This window comes from Sciurus carolinensis, chromosome 5, assembly GCF_902686445.1.
Source record: "Sciurus carolinensis chromosome 5, mSciCar1.2, whole genome shotgun sequence".
NCBI classification, from domain to species: domain Eukaryota; kingdom Metazoa; phylum Chordata; class Mammalia; order Rodentia; family Sciuridae; genus Sciurus; species Sciurus carolinensis.
Window position 1 is genome coordinate 120,060,556 of NC_062217.1, and position 14,990 is coordinate 120,075,545.

The window sequence follows — 14,990 nt, forward strand, 5'->3', positions numbered from 1 at the left end:
ATATTTTTCACTTTGCTATTCTTCACATAGTTCAGTCCCAGATTGAAAAAAACTCACACTGCAGTGATTCTTGCCCTTGGTATCATGACCCGTGGCTGTGTCATGACAAGTTGTGAGGCATATGAGAGGCCAGGGATCACTTGTTAAGGTGAGACATGAAAGTTGGTAAATTATTTACTTTATTGCCAATCAGAAGAGACACAAGATAACTGCAACAATAAACTCACTCTTTAATGAAATTAAGGTGAAAAATTAGGAACACTACAGGAATTTCTAACTGATTAACCTGTGATTTTTGAAATGGCTAAGAATTGGCATCAGTGTTAAACACTCCAAAGTCAACTATAGGTGTTCAATATTATAGACTTAACTGAATATGAAATTATGTTAAAACATTTTATTAAGGTAAGAGAAGAATCTCTTTGAAGTTATCACTCTAAGGCCACATATCAAAAAAGATCAGCCAAGCACAGTGGTACACACCTGTAATCCCAGCCACTTGAGGGGCTGAGGCAGGAAAATCACAAGTTTGAGATCAGCCTTGGCAACTTAGTGAAACTACCTCAAAGTAAAAATTAAAAAGGCCTGGGGATGTAGGTTAGTGGTAGAACCCAAATGAGTTCAATCCCTAGTACCAGAAAAAGAAAAAAAAAGATTAAAAATTAGATTACTTTTAGTGTGTAGTTTTACAATGACAGGAGGTAGCCCAATACAAATTTTTTTTGTTTTAATTTTTTGGGTTATGTCCTAATTTTTAGTTATTGTACATGAGGGCAGCAATGAAGGAAACAATTTTTATATACATTAGAGTTACTTCCATTCTTACTCCCCCCCACACACATGAGCTATTTTTTACTTCGCTATCTTCACAGCCCATACTTGTTCATATAAATGCATATTCTCCATAGTCACAGCATAACACTGTGAACATTTTATGACCTACTATACTTTTTCTTAGTATTATATTGTGAAATAGCTTTCCAACTTCTCCATAGTTATTGAGGCTTTTAAATGGCTGCAAAATATTCTATCAGGCACTCACACCTAAGTTTAAATGGTTTAATTTCACTTCTACTAAATGTATTTTTCATTCTTTGATTTGTAGTCATAATCAAAATCAGTGATGTCATTTTTTACTACTCATTACTTACATTTCAAATACACTCAGCCCAAACTCCATAAGTTAATTCATCTGGAAGCATTATTAAATCTCCATCAACATGTCTTGTTCTTCCTAACGTGAGGGTTAAGTGGACTACCAAGCTGGTTTGTTGAGGGAAGCCCCTATGTCTCCTTCCATGGAGACCACACTGTCCTTATAGATTGCAGCATAACAGCATAATCTCTAGGCTGTCAGCGTGCCCTCTAGGACAATAGCAGCACCGCCCTTAATGTCAATTCGTCCATTGGGTCGTAGCGAAATGTCCAGTTCTCCTCCTCGGGAAGAACACTGAAATGCTTTAAAAAAAAAAAAAAGAAAGAAAGAAAGAAATGGAATCACAAATTATGAACATTTTCACACTCTGTAATTAACAGAAGATAATGAAAGATCTCTTATTATAAACCCTGGAGTTGCAGGGCATGGTGGCACACACATGTAATCCCAGTGACTCAGGAGGCTAAGACAGGGTGATGGTGAGTTCAAAGCCAGTCTCAGCAAATTAGCAAGGCCCTGAGCAACTTAGTGAGACCCGTGTCTCAAAATAAAAAATTAAAAAGGACTGGGGATGTGACTCAGTAGTTAAGCACCCCTGGGTTAAATACCTGGTACCAAAAAATATGTAAAAAAATAAAAATTTATATATAAAATAATACACCATAGAGTCCTTCCAGATCAATTTAAAATATAAATTCCTTCATCCATTCATGGTAGTATTCACCTCCACTCCTGTCTCCAGAAGATTGAGAAGGCCATAAACATAATTTGATCTAGAAACACACAACCCCACCTCTTCCCTTCCTGGGTCTTTTCCTGCACCACTTCCTCTAGTACACCCAACACTTAACTTCCTCTAAGTGTAAGCAAGGATGTGTGAAAAGATAGAGCCATGGACCAACAGTCTAAGAAGATGAAGAGGAATGGTTTTGGCCCTCCAGAGAAGGCCCTATCTTCTTGGCTCTAAAGAGGACAGAGGGAGTTCATTTACTCATAACATATTCAAGCAACCACATGTGCCTGGGAGACAAAAGAGGCATGGCCTTAGCCTTCCAGGAGGTCAATGCTTAGGAGAGTAATTAGACTCACCAAGGAAAGAGAATAGCCAACCTGATATCTACCAGGGTCACAGAGACCTAATCCTCCCTGGAAGTCAGACCTACATCCTTTGGGATTAGAGTCCTGCTTTGATGATCAGAACAGTGCAGCCTCCATTGCCTATGGCCCTGACAATATATTCATCAACAGGGGACTTGGTTCAAGAATAATTTCATTCAATCCCGTAACTAACAATAACATATAAGTTAACCTTGCTCATCCTCCAGTCTTTTTTTTTTTTAGTTGTTGATGGACATTTTTCTATTCATTTATTTATATGTGGTGCTGAGAATCTAACCCAGAGTCTCACACATGCTAGGCAAGTGCTCTACCACTGAGCCACAACCCCAGCCCCCATCACCCAGTCTTAATCGATACATTATAAATAATCTCCCTGAGCCAAAGTTATATAACAAATTAACTCTTTTCAACAACACCTATTGGGCACTTACTGCATCAGGAATGTTTGTGTATTATGGGAAGCAGAGGTGGAGGATATTTGTAGTGGTGGATATTTAAGGATATTTAGGGAGTATTTCACACAGGAGACTTATAACATGAGAAGGAACATTAACTTAAAGTTAGACAAATAAAAATGAAATTGGAAAGAGCTGTCCTACCACGCATTTCTTGCTTCCCCAGTTGCTGGGACCAGTAGCTGCCAAGAATAGTATGTGTAGACCCTGAAAATAAATTAAATATTATGAGACAATCACAAAGAAAACAGAGGTAACTCTGCAGTAAATTTATAAGATATTACAATTAATTACCCAGCTTGAGTAAACCTTAGGTCTTCTAATCTTTATATTGACCAGGCTACAGCAGAATGTGGAATTATGAATGGAGATAGAAAGGAAGACATAGAATTTATGAATACACTTCTCTAAATCATGTATCAAATCTCCCTAACTGTTTCTGAAGGCTGAATTAGGCTTCAGGTTTTATGTATTATTATTATTTTATGTTATTATTATTTTATATTCTTTTAATTTATTTTTGGTATCGCGGATTGAATCCAGAGGCACCTAACCACTGAGCCACATTCCCCAGCCTTTTTAATTTATTTATTTTTATTTTGAGACAGGGGCTTGCTAGGTTGCTTAGGGTCTTGCTAAGTTGCCTGGTTGCTGGTTTTAATTCTTATCTTGTCTACCAGCTCACTGTCCACTCTTGGTAGGAAAACCAGGCCTTCACATAAATCTTTCTATACCTTTCCAGGAAAATATCTCCTTCCTCATAGAGGACATATACAAGGAAAGTGGGGAGTTCTGACCAAAAAGCCAATTTTTTTCTCCAAGCCAATATTCTTGGGCTTTGAAGGGCAAAAGAACTTTCTTTATAGTCAATTTTTTTTTCATAAATTTTTTTCAAAATATCATAGATGAGATACAAAAATGAAGAAACAAAATTTAAAGTCACAACTAACAGAAAAGTCTTTGTGGGAGAAAAGAAAAAGAAGGAAATGTTCCCTGCTTCAGGAAAACTTACTGTTAGAGGATATCTAAGTAGGGAGATCAACCATCCTGGTTGGTCCAAGACCAACCTGGTTTTAACACTGAAAGTTCCACATTCCAAAAAACCCTTCAGTTCCCAAGAAAACCCCCAAACTTGGTCATCATGGTCAAAAAACCTTCACACTCTAGAAGAAACATGGGGGAGTAGGGAGGGGGCATATGTTCTTTGTGCCAATTAAAATCTTTAGAAAGCAACTGTGCATGTGGAAATCTCCTCAGTAATTCTCTTCCACAGGCAAAGGTTACATTGGACTATTTGGATGTTGTTGGGCATTTTCCTGAGTACTCAAAAGTGCTTGTTTGCTGAGCTTTGAATTTCACGTTTTGTTCCTCAGAGAATAACTAAATCAATGTCCTGAACCACCCAGGTCTCTTATCATCTGACCAGAATGGGAGCCTCAAAGTCTCCACCCAGCCTCCTCCAGCCCCATTCCACCCAGAAACTTCCTCCATCAAGCATTCCCACCCTTGCTGCTCAGCCCACTGGTCTTAAAGAGGATGAAAATAGGACACAGTCTGGCATCGTGGCACACGCCTATAATCCCAGCAACACAAGAGGCTGAGGCAGGAGGATTGCAAGTTCAAAGCCAGCCTGGGCAATTTAGTGAGGCCCTCAGCAACTTAGTGTGACTCTGTCTTAAAATTTTAAAAAGAAGTAAAATGGTCTGAATAAGTAGCTCAGTGGTAAAGTGCCCCTGGGTTCAATGTCCAGTATAAGAAAGGAAGAGAGGGAGAGAAGGAAGGAAGGAAGAAAAAGAGAGAGAGGCATGACATTCTTTTATTTCATCCCTCTGTCTCAGGTTGGAGGACCATCTGGAGGTACTGACACAGGGATCCAGTTTCTTTGTTATAAAGCTAGTGGTTGTTGCACACTTCCCAAGTGCCAGGCACTGTACTAAGCACTGAACATGCATTGTGTTTACATAATCCTGTGGGGTATTAGCCACACTTTATAGAAGAGGAAACTGAGATTTTTTAAATGTTGTCCCTTGCCCAAGGTCAAGAACGAGGAAGCTAGCCATGCAAGTGCAGTTTGTCTGACACCACAGTTTGACCCTGACTTAAAGTCTCCTTTATAGTGTTTGTCACATGAGACTTCAGTGAGCAGATGAAGGGGCAGGCAGAGAGAGAAACAAAAGCAGCTCAGAACCCAAGTAACCTGCAAGGTGACATGAAGGACACTCAAATAGCTACACTGTTAGCTTCTCTTCCACTTAACCCTACCCTGGACGTAAAGAAAAAGTACCTGTTACCGGATCTTCAGCCACACCAGCCCATGGAGCAAAATATCTGGAGTAAAAGTCAAAGCCTGGCGCCTGCCCAGCAGCCTCTCCTTTAAGGGTGAGAATGAGTCCTTGCACCCTCCCTGTGTTTTCAATGTTCGGCAGATTCTCTGTGTTCACTTTCAGAGTCTCTAAAAAGGATCTTGTTCATAAACAGAATGGATTAGGAAAAACCCATTTCACAGGCCACCCCGCTATACAGAAAGTGAAAGAGGCCCAGGGCAGTTGCCCAGACAGCTCAGCAGGAGGGGATAGAGGAGCCAGTAGTACTATCTTCCTAGAAAGAACCTGGTTCCACGAGTCGTGGTTTGACAGAACATAGCACAGACAGACCAAGCTAGCACTAGAAATGAGGTGCTCAGCCCTCCTCACAGTGCTGAGACACTTAACAATCACATTTACCTGTTATAACAATCACATTTACCTGTCGTAACAATCACAAAGCCGGACAAGGAGATTTTGGGTATCTGGAGAATAGTGGGTGTCCTGGACCATTGTGCCGCCTATGGCCATCTGTGGACATGGACGGAAAACTCCTTAGGAGCACATCTATAGTCAAGTTCTTGATCGCCCCAATGGGGAACGACCTCTCATTGAGCACCTGTTATGAGATAGGCACCTCCATGTTCTTCAGTTCCCAAGGGCATTAGCTCAGTTTTAGGGGCTTCAAGTATTACTTAAGGATGTCCAGTTTCCTAGCTACCCAAAGGGCCTCTCAGGAGTCACTTATTACCCTCTGTCAGCCTCAAAATAGACGTGGCCCATAAGTGGTTACCACATGCCTCAAGGCACAAACTACTTTCAGTGGGTATTTTTACCACGGAGAAGGAACTCAGAGAGCCCAGGGTGTCTGTCTGTCTGTCTGTCTCTCTCTCTTTCTCACACACACTCATTCTTACCTCTTGGAATTGTTGTGAGTGGCCATAAAATAACATGTTGAGTACCTGAAGCAGCAACTAGAACATTCCACATGTTAGGACTCAGCTGGCAACTCAACTGGAAGTGGAGACTAGGGAACATGTCTTGTGCTGCTCTGCTTAGCAGGCATACCACTTTCACTTAGGTTGGTACAGATCGAAAAGATGACATTTTCTCAAGATTCCTGAGTTCACTCGGCCTGAGACTACACTTCACCTTGCTCAAACCCAAGAACACTATTTGTTTATTTGGAAATGGTTTAGTGCTGAGGGAGACTATCAGGGACAATCTTCTCCCCGAAAAGTCATCCTTTGGGACCACCCAGCCTCCAGGTGAAGTAGATGATTACATAGCTGTCATATGGAGATCCTTAGGTGACTTTGATTTCTCTAAGAACTGAGGTGCTCCTGTTTCCATGGCCAAAACTCCCTCTGCCTTGGGTGGTACCTGGGTTTTCTTCCTCAGTGACACAAAGAGGTGGAAACCCTTTGAGTTGAACAATGGCCCTTCCCAAAGAAAGGCCAGATCCCATCTGCTTTCTACCCTCAGTCTAATTGCCCTTCTCTGTCTGGATTCACATGTTGATTTGAAAGTTTATTTCTCAGCTGGGAATCTGAGTGCCAATTTCTAGGGAAGAACACAAAATAACAATACTCATGGTAAGAAGACCTTTATTATCCCATTTTACAAATGCTGACCCTGAGGCTTAGAGAGACCAGGTTAAGCTTTTTCTTTCATGAACAAGTACTACCATGATGAATATTTTCCACGTTCTCACCAAAGTGAATAAAGCAGTTAATTTATATAAATTTGGCTTATCTCCAAAACTCAAGCCATGGTTGAGGCTAGGTATAAAATCAGAATCCATGATACTCATTTATACTTTTTGAAAACTTAGATGAAACATAACACTAAAGATATCAGAAATGCTGTAGTTGAAAATTCACTGAGAAACACTCCAGTGGTACCCACAATAGACAACTTAACAGCATCATTTTTTTCTCATGACAGTCCTTGCCCTGGGCCCTTCCTACTCAGCATATTAAGAACCTGGTCATCTGGAGCTACTCTGATGCCCCCAAAACTTCTGTGGGATAACCGTAGTGCCTACCTCGCAGGAAAATATACAGAATTATATGAGATAATGCAAGTGAAACACTTAGCACATGGTATTGCATAGAGGAGACTCTCAAAAACACTATTATTATTATATTGTTGTTATCATTGTTGTTGCTGTTATTATTAAACACATGCTCACATAAGACCCACGAGGGGGCCAGGTTGTGTCTTGTCTTCTCTGGAGTACTCAAACTTTCCTGGTCTCCACCACAGTTATTGGAGACACTAACAACTGCCAGGCAGCTTCCCCTCTTACCCTCTGTATTGTTTGTATAGATTTCTTAGAATGACCGTTTCTGTCAGAAATCCCCAACTCTTATACCTGAACTTGTATGGTCAGCCTCAGGTCATTTCTCTCCTTCTAGCTAGAAATGGATAGAAATTCAACATCCCCTCTTTGTCTGAAGGCTTGTGTTCTCCTAGAGACTTATATCTCCTAAAGATGTCCTTTGTTCTTTCTTGCATCTCCTTCAGGTCTTTCTCTCTCAGTCTGCCCCACAAGTCTTTCTCCCACCCTGGATGCTAATGTTGATTTTTTTTTCTTCTTCAGTGCTAGGGTTGTGTCGCTGCCCGCGGCAACAATTGCGCAGGTATTTATTGGAGGTGGACTGGGAATAAACTACTTTTCCTATATTCACTAATTTATAGAGGAAGAGAGACTTTGAGAGAAAGATAGGCTTTGCTTAGAGGAAGAGAAACTTTGCTTTTAGAGAAAGTTTTTAGAGAAAGAGGCTTGCTACCCTTATCAGAGATCTGTTTCTTCTTAGAGGTGCGTCCTGCATCCTGTGAACTAAAGGGTGCAACCTAGAGGTGTGTTCTCAGTTCTCCGCTCTATGATCTGCCTTATGCTGCTGCCTACTGCTTCTTACTGCTAGCTGCTTCTCTTCTCTGCTAGCTGCTGCCCTTCTCTGCTAGCTGCTGCTCCTTGCCTTCCGCCTACTGCCCGCTTATATTCCCTCCAGGAGGCGGAGGGCGGGGCCATGCCAGTTGAGATCAGGTGAGGAGCCAGCTGCCCTATCACTGCAAAGGTTAAAACAAGCAGGCCCAAGTAGGAGTACTCGGGAACACCTGTGCACGCGTTGTATGGGTGGACTTAATTGAATACGGCCAATGATAAATCACCTGAGTGTGCTTATGTTAATTAACCTCCTCACTGCCGATGTGATCAAAACAACCTCCGGCTGGCCGCCAGGTGCCATCCCGGCGCAGCCCACATGGCACAGCCCCCAACAGGGATGACACCCAGGGCCTTGCATATACTAGGCAAGTGCTCTACCACTGAGTGACATTTCCAGCCCTAACACTGACGAAAATAAAATAAATAAATAAGTGGTCAACTTTTTCACCAAACAGAGTGAATATTAAAATTCAAACCTGAAATTACCCTGCATTACTCAGCTGAGATTCCATTAGAACATTTATACTGGTAGAGGACTGTCTTTCAGGATCAAGTCATATCAAATCTTTGTGTTCAAACAATAACAAATGACTGAATCACACAGGCTCAAATTTGATTCTTTTCACCAACCTCTATCAGGTTCTTTACTTCATGGAAGTCCTACAAGGGGAAAAGAAAGATAAAATCATTGTAAAATCATTGTTGGTTATACACATTTTGTGTCAATAATTAGAAAAAGCTTACCAGTGGGTAGGTTGGATAAAGTGGAAAATCCAGGATGATACCATCCTCTGCTCTTCTGGCCCTTAGTTCCCCACTCAGAGTGACAAAGGTTAGTATGTTATTTGTGTTTTCTGGCCAAAAGATAAAAATAAAAAAGAATCAAGAAACAGGAAAATAAACTATGCTATATGTTTATATGTTTATATCAATCACAGTAGTATTGTCTTAAGATTTTCTAAGTTGCTAAGGCTGGCTTTGAATTTTTTATCCTCCTGCCTCAGTCTCCTGAGCATCTGGGATTATAGGCGTGGGCCACCATGCCCTGCCTGTCTTAAGATTTTTCTGGCAATGCTGTCCTTTCCTGTGATGGAGGCTCAGGTCTGGATTGCTGGGGTCTAAACTGAAGAAAACACTCAGTGATTTCTAACTTGAGAACAAGAAACACAACTAATGGAACTCGTCATCCTACTGCAAGGCTTTGTAACTTGGCTCCTATCTGCTTACTAACAGTGCTCTTGAGCAAACTGTTTAACTTCCTTAAGCCTCAGTTTTCTCATCTATAAAATGGGGTTAGGGTTAGGGATGTAGCTCAGTAGCATAGCACTTGCCTGGTATGCACTAGGCCCTGGGTTTGATCCCCAGCATGGAAAAAAATGGGTAATAAGTAAACCTACACTATAGGGCTGCTATAATGTTTTCTTTCTTTCTTTTTCATTTTTTTTAGGTATTGGGGATTGCACTCAGGGGTACTTTACCACTGAGCTACATCTCCAACCCTTTTTATTTTTTATTTTGAGACAGTGTCTCGCTAAGTTGCTGAGGCTGGTCTTGAACTTGTGATCCTCCTGCCTCAGCTTTTTCAATCACTGGGATAATGTTTTCTAATGCAGATTTTTAAATATCCATCAACAATAACTATAGAATTATAAACTTGATTAGTTTAAGATATTCCTTTTTTTTTTTTTTTTTTGCCTTGAAATAACAGGTTGATTTTCTTACTATTCTGAAGGCAAGTCTAAAATCAAAGTGTCAGTAGAACGATGTGACCATGGTTCTACCAAAGTTTACAGGGAAGAATTCTTTGCTTTTTCCATTGTCTGGTAAATCCAGTTGTTCCTTAACTTACTGTTTTTTTGTTTTGTTTTTGGTTTCTTTTTAGTTATACATAACAGTAGAATCCATTTTGATATAATTATACACGTATGGAATATATCTTTTTTTTTTTTTTGATATGGGGTACCAGGGATTGAACTCAGGGGCACTCGATCACTCAGCCACATCCCCAGCACTATGTTGTATTTTATTTAGAGACAGGGTCTCACTAAGTTGCTTAGGGCCTCGCGTCGCTTTCCCTGAGGCTGGCTTTGAACCATGATCCTCCTGCCTTGGCCTCCTGAGCTGCTAGGATTACAGGTGTGTGCCACCACACCCAACTGGAATATATTTTATTCTAATTCAGACCCCAGTACCTCTCCTTCCCCTTCCCTTTCCCCAGCCCCTGCTCCCTTCCCTCTATTGATCTTTTTGCCATTTACCTAGTTATTATTATTTTCTAAATTAATTTCTCCTGGATATACACGGTGGTGAGATTCACTGATCATGTATTCATATGTGAACAGAGGAAAGTTATGTCAGATTCACTGCACTGTCTTTCCTTTTCCTGTCCCCCTCCCTTCCCTTCAATCCTCTTTGTCTAATCCTCTGAACTTCCATTCTCTGTTCCCCCTTATTGTGGGTGATAGTTTAAGATATTCTAAGGGGATGGCAAAACACGTAAGTTGTGAACAACAGTTTTAAGTAAAAACAAATCAAGTTTATCCTAAGTAAAACAAGTTATACATAAAAATTTGACTCAAAGAATGTACCACAATTCAGTCAGCCTCAGCAATTTAGTGAGGCCCTAAGCAACTCAGTAAGACCCTGTCTCTAAATTTTAAAAAATACAAAAAAGGGCTGGGGATATGGATCAGTGGTTAAGTGCCCCTGAGTTCAATCCCTGGTACCAAAAAAAAAAAAAAAAAGAAAAAAAGAAAAGAAAAGAAAACAAACAAACAAACAAAAAAACCCCCCACAAAACTGGGGTTGTGGCTCAGTGGTAGAACACTTACACTGGGTTCAATTCTCAGCACCACATATAAATAAACAAATAAAACACAGGTCCATCAATATCTAAAAAATGTATATATGTATTTTTAAAAATCTTTAAAAAATAAACAAATACAATCAAACAAAAAAGAAAAAGTACCACAAATGCTGACGTATCCCTTTATGAACCAAAGCAACTTAGGCCATTCATCTTACTTTTTTTTTTTTCATCTAACCTTTTTTTTTCGTCTAATCTTTTTTAAAATTTGTAACCTAATTCTTTTCTCTCCCTTAACATTTCTGTAAAACTTAATCATATCTCAGAGGCAAAGAAATTCAGCATTGCATACTAACTCACTGAGCATAAAATTTATATTCTAAAACCCAAAGCTTAATTTTTCTCATTTCTCTTAATTTTCTCATAATTGGTGTAAGAGACAATTTAAAAAGCATTTTTTCATACTTTATTCATCAAAACTTAAGACCCCATTGGGGGCTGAGAGATTATTATTCCAAACCTTAGTCATTCCACCAAAGTGGGGCCCTGCTCTCAAAAGACTCAGTCTGACATCATTAAAACCTGCTTTTCAAGATTAAGTTCCAGGGCTGGGGAGATAGCTCAGTTGGTAGAACGTTTTCCTTGCAAGCACAAGGCCCTGGGTTCAATCCCCACCACCGCAAAAAAAAAAAAAAAAAGATTGAGTTCCGACACCATATTTCTGGATGTTTGTTTTCCTTCATTCTGATCCCCTATGCACATAAACCAAAATCATCACACTTAAAATGTGTGCTGGGTTACATGATAGAGGGCTCTTGGCCTAACCCTCTGTGCTAAGCATGTCCTCCCTCAGGATGCTCCAAACACTCATACCAAATTTGCAGCAGGATCTTTGCAGTTGCTGCTGCCTCTGTGTGATGCTCATCCTCCTACTCTAGCCTTTGCTAATAAGGCTTCATCTCATTCTTGAGCCCAAAGGTCCATTTCTCTAGACGGTGCTGGTATCCAGATTCTATCTCCCACCTGGGGGCTGGGATTAGGTGAAGCGAGGAAGCCCAAGAGGGTGCAAAATTTAAGAAGGCACCTCTTCTCAGGTGCAGCTTTGAACCTTTCTTGCCTCTCTGAGCCCTGACTCTGCTATCAGAAGTCTGGCAGCTGCTGACAGCTCTGAGCTGAGTCTCTCTGGTGGGAATTGCCCTTGGCAGAATAGGGCTACCTTGCCCAAAGTAATGCTTCTTTTCAGGCCTTGGGGGTTGGTCCATGGAGGGTATAAAGGCCTGAACCTTTGCCTCTGTTCTGAACTGTACCAGTTGGAGAAATTTTCCAGCTTCTTAGCTTCCCGTGGCGTGGACCAAGATCTTTCTTTGTTGCTATTACTTTTCAGATCAACCCCTTCCTCTCTTCAATCCTGCTTTCTTGAGCCCAATCCTGAACCCAAAAAATTCTCCTCAATTCTTCCTGAGTGCAAATGTCTTGCAACCTGTTTCCTGGGACAGTTTCCTGGGACATCTTCCTTTATCATCACCAAGGAAAGTAACTCCCCTAAGACCCTCCTTTCCCAGCTCCCCACTCCCGGGCTCCTCTCTGTCACATCATCCTGTTGGTTTCTGTGTTACATTTCTGTCTGTTGTTTCCCCTTTCAGGGCATTTCCAGACATCTCTCTATCCCATTCCAACAAACCCCTGAGGTTTATCAGGCAGTTAAGATGGAAACTGGCAGGATTAAGGGGTTGCAACCCATCTTAAGGTAAATGTTGATGGTCAGGACTCAGGAATCTTTAAAATTCAGAGCAAAGAAACTCTTATTGTAGAGTGAATTTTAAATATTTGGAGCAAAGTGTGTCTTTTGGTTCCCCAATATTATATCATGTGAGGCACTTATTCTGCCCAAGCAAATTCCCCTGCTATGGTGGCCATAAAAACCAGAGATCTCCTATTTAAAATAAAATGGCATTCCAAGGAACAACCCAAGGATGTCCAATGCATACTCATAAAGGCTGAAGTGTGATTAAAGGTTACTAGTGAATTGTGTGAAATAAACTGCAGTGGTTTTTGTTTGTTTGTTTGTTTTGTTTTTTTGTGGTGCTGGGAATTGAACCCAGGGCCTTGTACTTGGGAGGCAAGCACTCTACCAACTGAGCTATGTCCCCAGCCCCTGCAGTGGTTTTATACCAATCACTCTGGTCCACTAGAAAGAGTGGATGAGAATTTTTAAATACATATATTTGCTATTGCAAAGTGATAGGTTCATTAAAGAAATTCACGTTACTTATTTTGTGAAACAGCACAGCTGAAGATGCCAGTGTGGCATGGCCACAGAGCGGGACTTCACTCACTGGTGTAAACCACCTTAGCCCAAAGCAGGAACCTTCAGAGGAGGAAAAGTCAAACAGAGACAAGATCATTCCTATGAGAGCAGATTGCAAACTTTTTATTTTCTCCTTCTTTCCTGAATACTTCACTAACATGATTAATACCAAAATTCATTGTACAAAGATGGGAGCAGGCTAGACCAGCATCCCAGGGTCCCCTGGCTCCAGGGCTGGAGCTGAAACCTTCAGGTTCACCAAACACCCTCTTAGTCCATATGTTGGGTAATTTATAAAGAAAATAAATTTAATTTTTATAGTTGAGGAGACTGGGAAGTGCAAGGTCACAGGGCCCACATCTGATAAGGGCCTTCTTGCTGCATCATCCCATGACTGAAGGCAGAAGTGCAAGAAAGTTCATATGTATGAGCACTTGTGCAAGATGGGACCAAACCTACTTCTATAAGAAGCCCACTGTTGAGACAATGAATCCACTTGCACAATAACAACATTAATCCATCACCTCTCTTCAGTCCCCACCCCCAACACTTGCACTGGGAATTAAATTCCCAATACACAAACGCTGGGTGTGACACATTTAAACCATAGCATAACCTTTTCCCCAGATGAACTGAAAAGCAAATCAGAATCTCCTACTAGATCTACTATCTGCATAGAAATAATAAATATGAATTTTCCTTAAATAAAATTATTCCCTCCTTAAAAGTAACTTTTGATGCCATTCAAGAAGGGGAAGAAAAAAAATGCATATTTACTTTGGGTGAAGCTGTCTGTTGGGTTTAGTTTTCGGATAAAAGCGGTTTCAGAGAGGTTCATCTCCTGGGCAATTTTTTGATGCATGTCTTCTTCCAATTTCTTAATTAGAAACAAAAAGGTTATTGAGACTCCAGAAAAAGATCAGACTTCTTTGGACAGTAACTACCATTAGCTAACATAACAATTTATTAATATTAAAATCTAAAATCTAAAAGGAAATTATTAAATATTAAAATCTAAAATCTTAAAAGGAAATTCAAGTTACATGCCAAGGAATTCAAGGCACTTTCACAAAGATTATTTTTCAGAAATTGAAACTTAACAGTGTGTATGAAGAAAAATTATAAATGTGCAAAGCTAAAACAGACTGAAAGCTCAACTGACCTTGTCTATCTTTTGTCAGATTAATATCTAATCTGAGTTCATGTGCTCTCTTTGAAAAACAATTTCCACAAAAGGAAATTCCCCAATCTTCCATGCTATGTTAGATACAGTAATGTTCAGTACCCACTCTGGGCAGGTTAAACCACTGCTCCCCCATTTTTGCATGGGTCTCTCCCTCTTGGAAAGGGCCTTAGGCTAGAGGTCACCTCCTCCAGGAAGCCTTTCCAGTGCTTTCCAGTACCACTCTGTCCAAAAGTGCTCACTGCCCCTGGAGTGCTCTTTATTGTCTGCCCTTACCCACTCTCACTCTAAACTCTTTGAGGGTATGGACTTTGCTAACTTGCTTTGTCTGGGTCCAGGATAATGCCTGGGATGCCCAGGATAGTAGGAGCTCAATTAATATTTTCTGAAAGAATAAACCCATTATTTCACTTCATTTCATTTGTGCTTATGGTTTGAATCTTAAATGTCCCCCCAACCCACATGCTAATGGCTTGGTAACCAGTCCATGGTGCTATGGGGAGGTGGTAAAACATTTAAGAGGTGGGGCCTACTGGAAGGAAGTTAACTCATTGAGGGCAGGCCCTTGAAGGGGATATTGAGACCCCAGCCCCTCTAATGTCTCCCCACCCCTCTCTCTCTGCTTCTCAGTTGCCATGAGTAAGCAAGCTTCTCACCATGCATGCCAACCTTAATGTACTTTCTGCTACAGGCCAAATAACTATGAA

At 40.7% G+C, this 14,990-nt stretch overlaps 1 protein-coding gene across 2 annotated transcripts in view; it reads right to left on the reverse strand.

The window, feature by feature from the left end:
* Positions 1-210: 210 nt before the first annotated feature.
* Positions 211-14,990, reverse strand: part of Pbld (phenazine biosynthesis like protein domain containing) — a 73,237-nt gene continuing 58,457 nt past the window's right edge. For both annotated transcript variants that reach the window (XM_047552121.1, XM_047552122.1), the window contains exons 3-10: positions 13,878-13,977; positions 13,062-13,160; positions 8,731-8,840; positions 8,617-8,646; positions 5,476-5,564; positions 5,015-5,193; positions 2,875-2,937; positions 211-1,458 (exon numbers count right to left, since the gene is read on the reverse strand). In XM_047552121.1, coding sequence (XP_047408077.1) covers positions 1,346-1,458; positions 2,875-2,937; positions 5,015-5,193; positions 5,476-5,564; positions 8,617-8,646; positions 8,731-8,840; positions 13,062-13,160; positions 13,878-13,977 — 783 coding nt within the window. In that variant the 3' untranslated portion in view covers positions 211-1,345. The remainder of the gene's footprint in view (positions 1,459-2,874; positions 2,938-5,014; positions 5,194-5,475; positions 5,565-8,616; positions 8,647-8,730; positions 8,841-13,061; positions 13,161-13,877; positions 13,978-14,990) is intronic.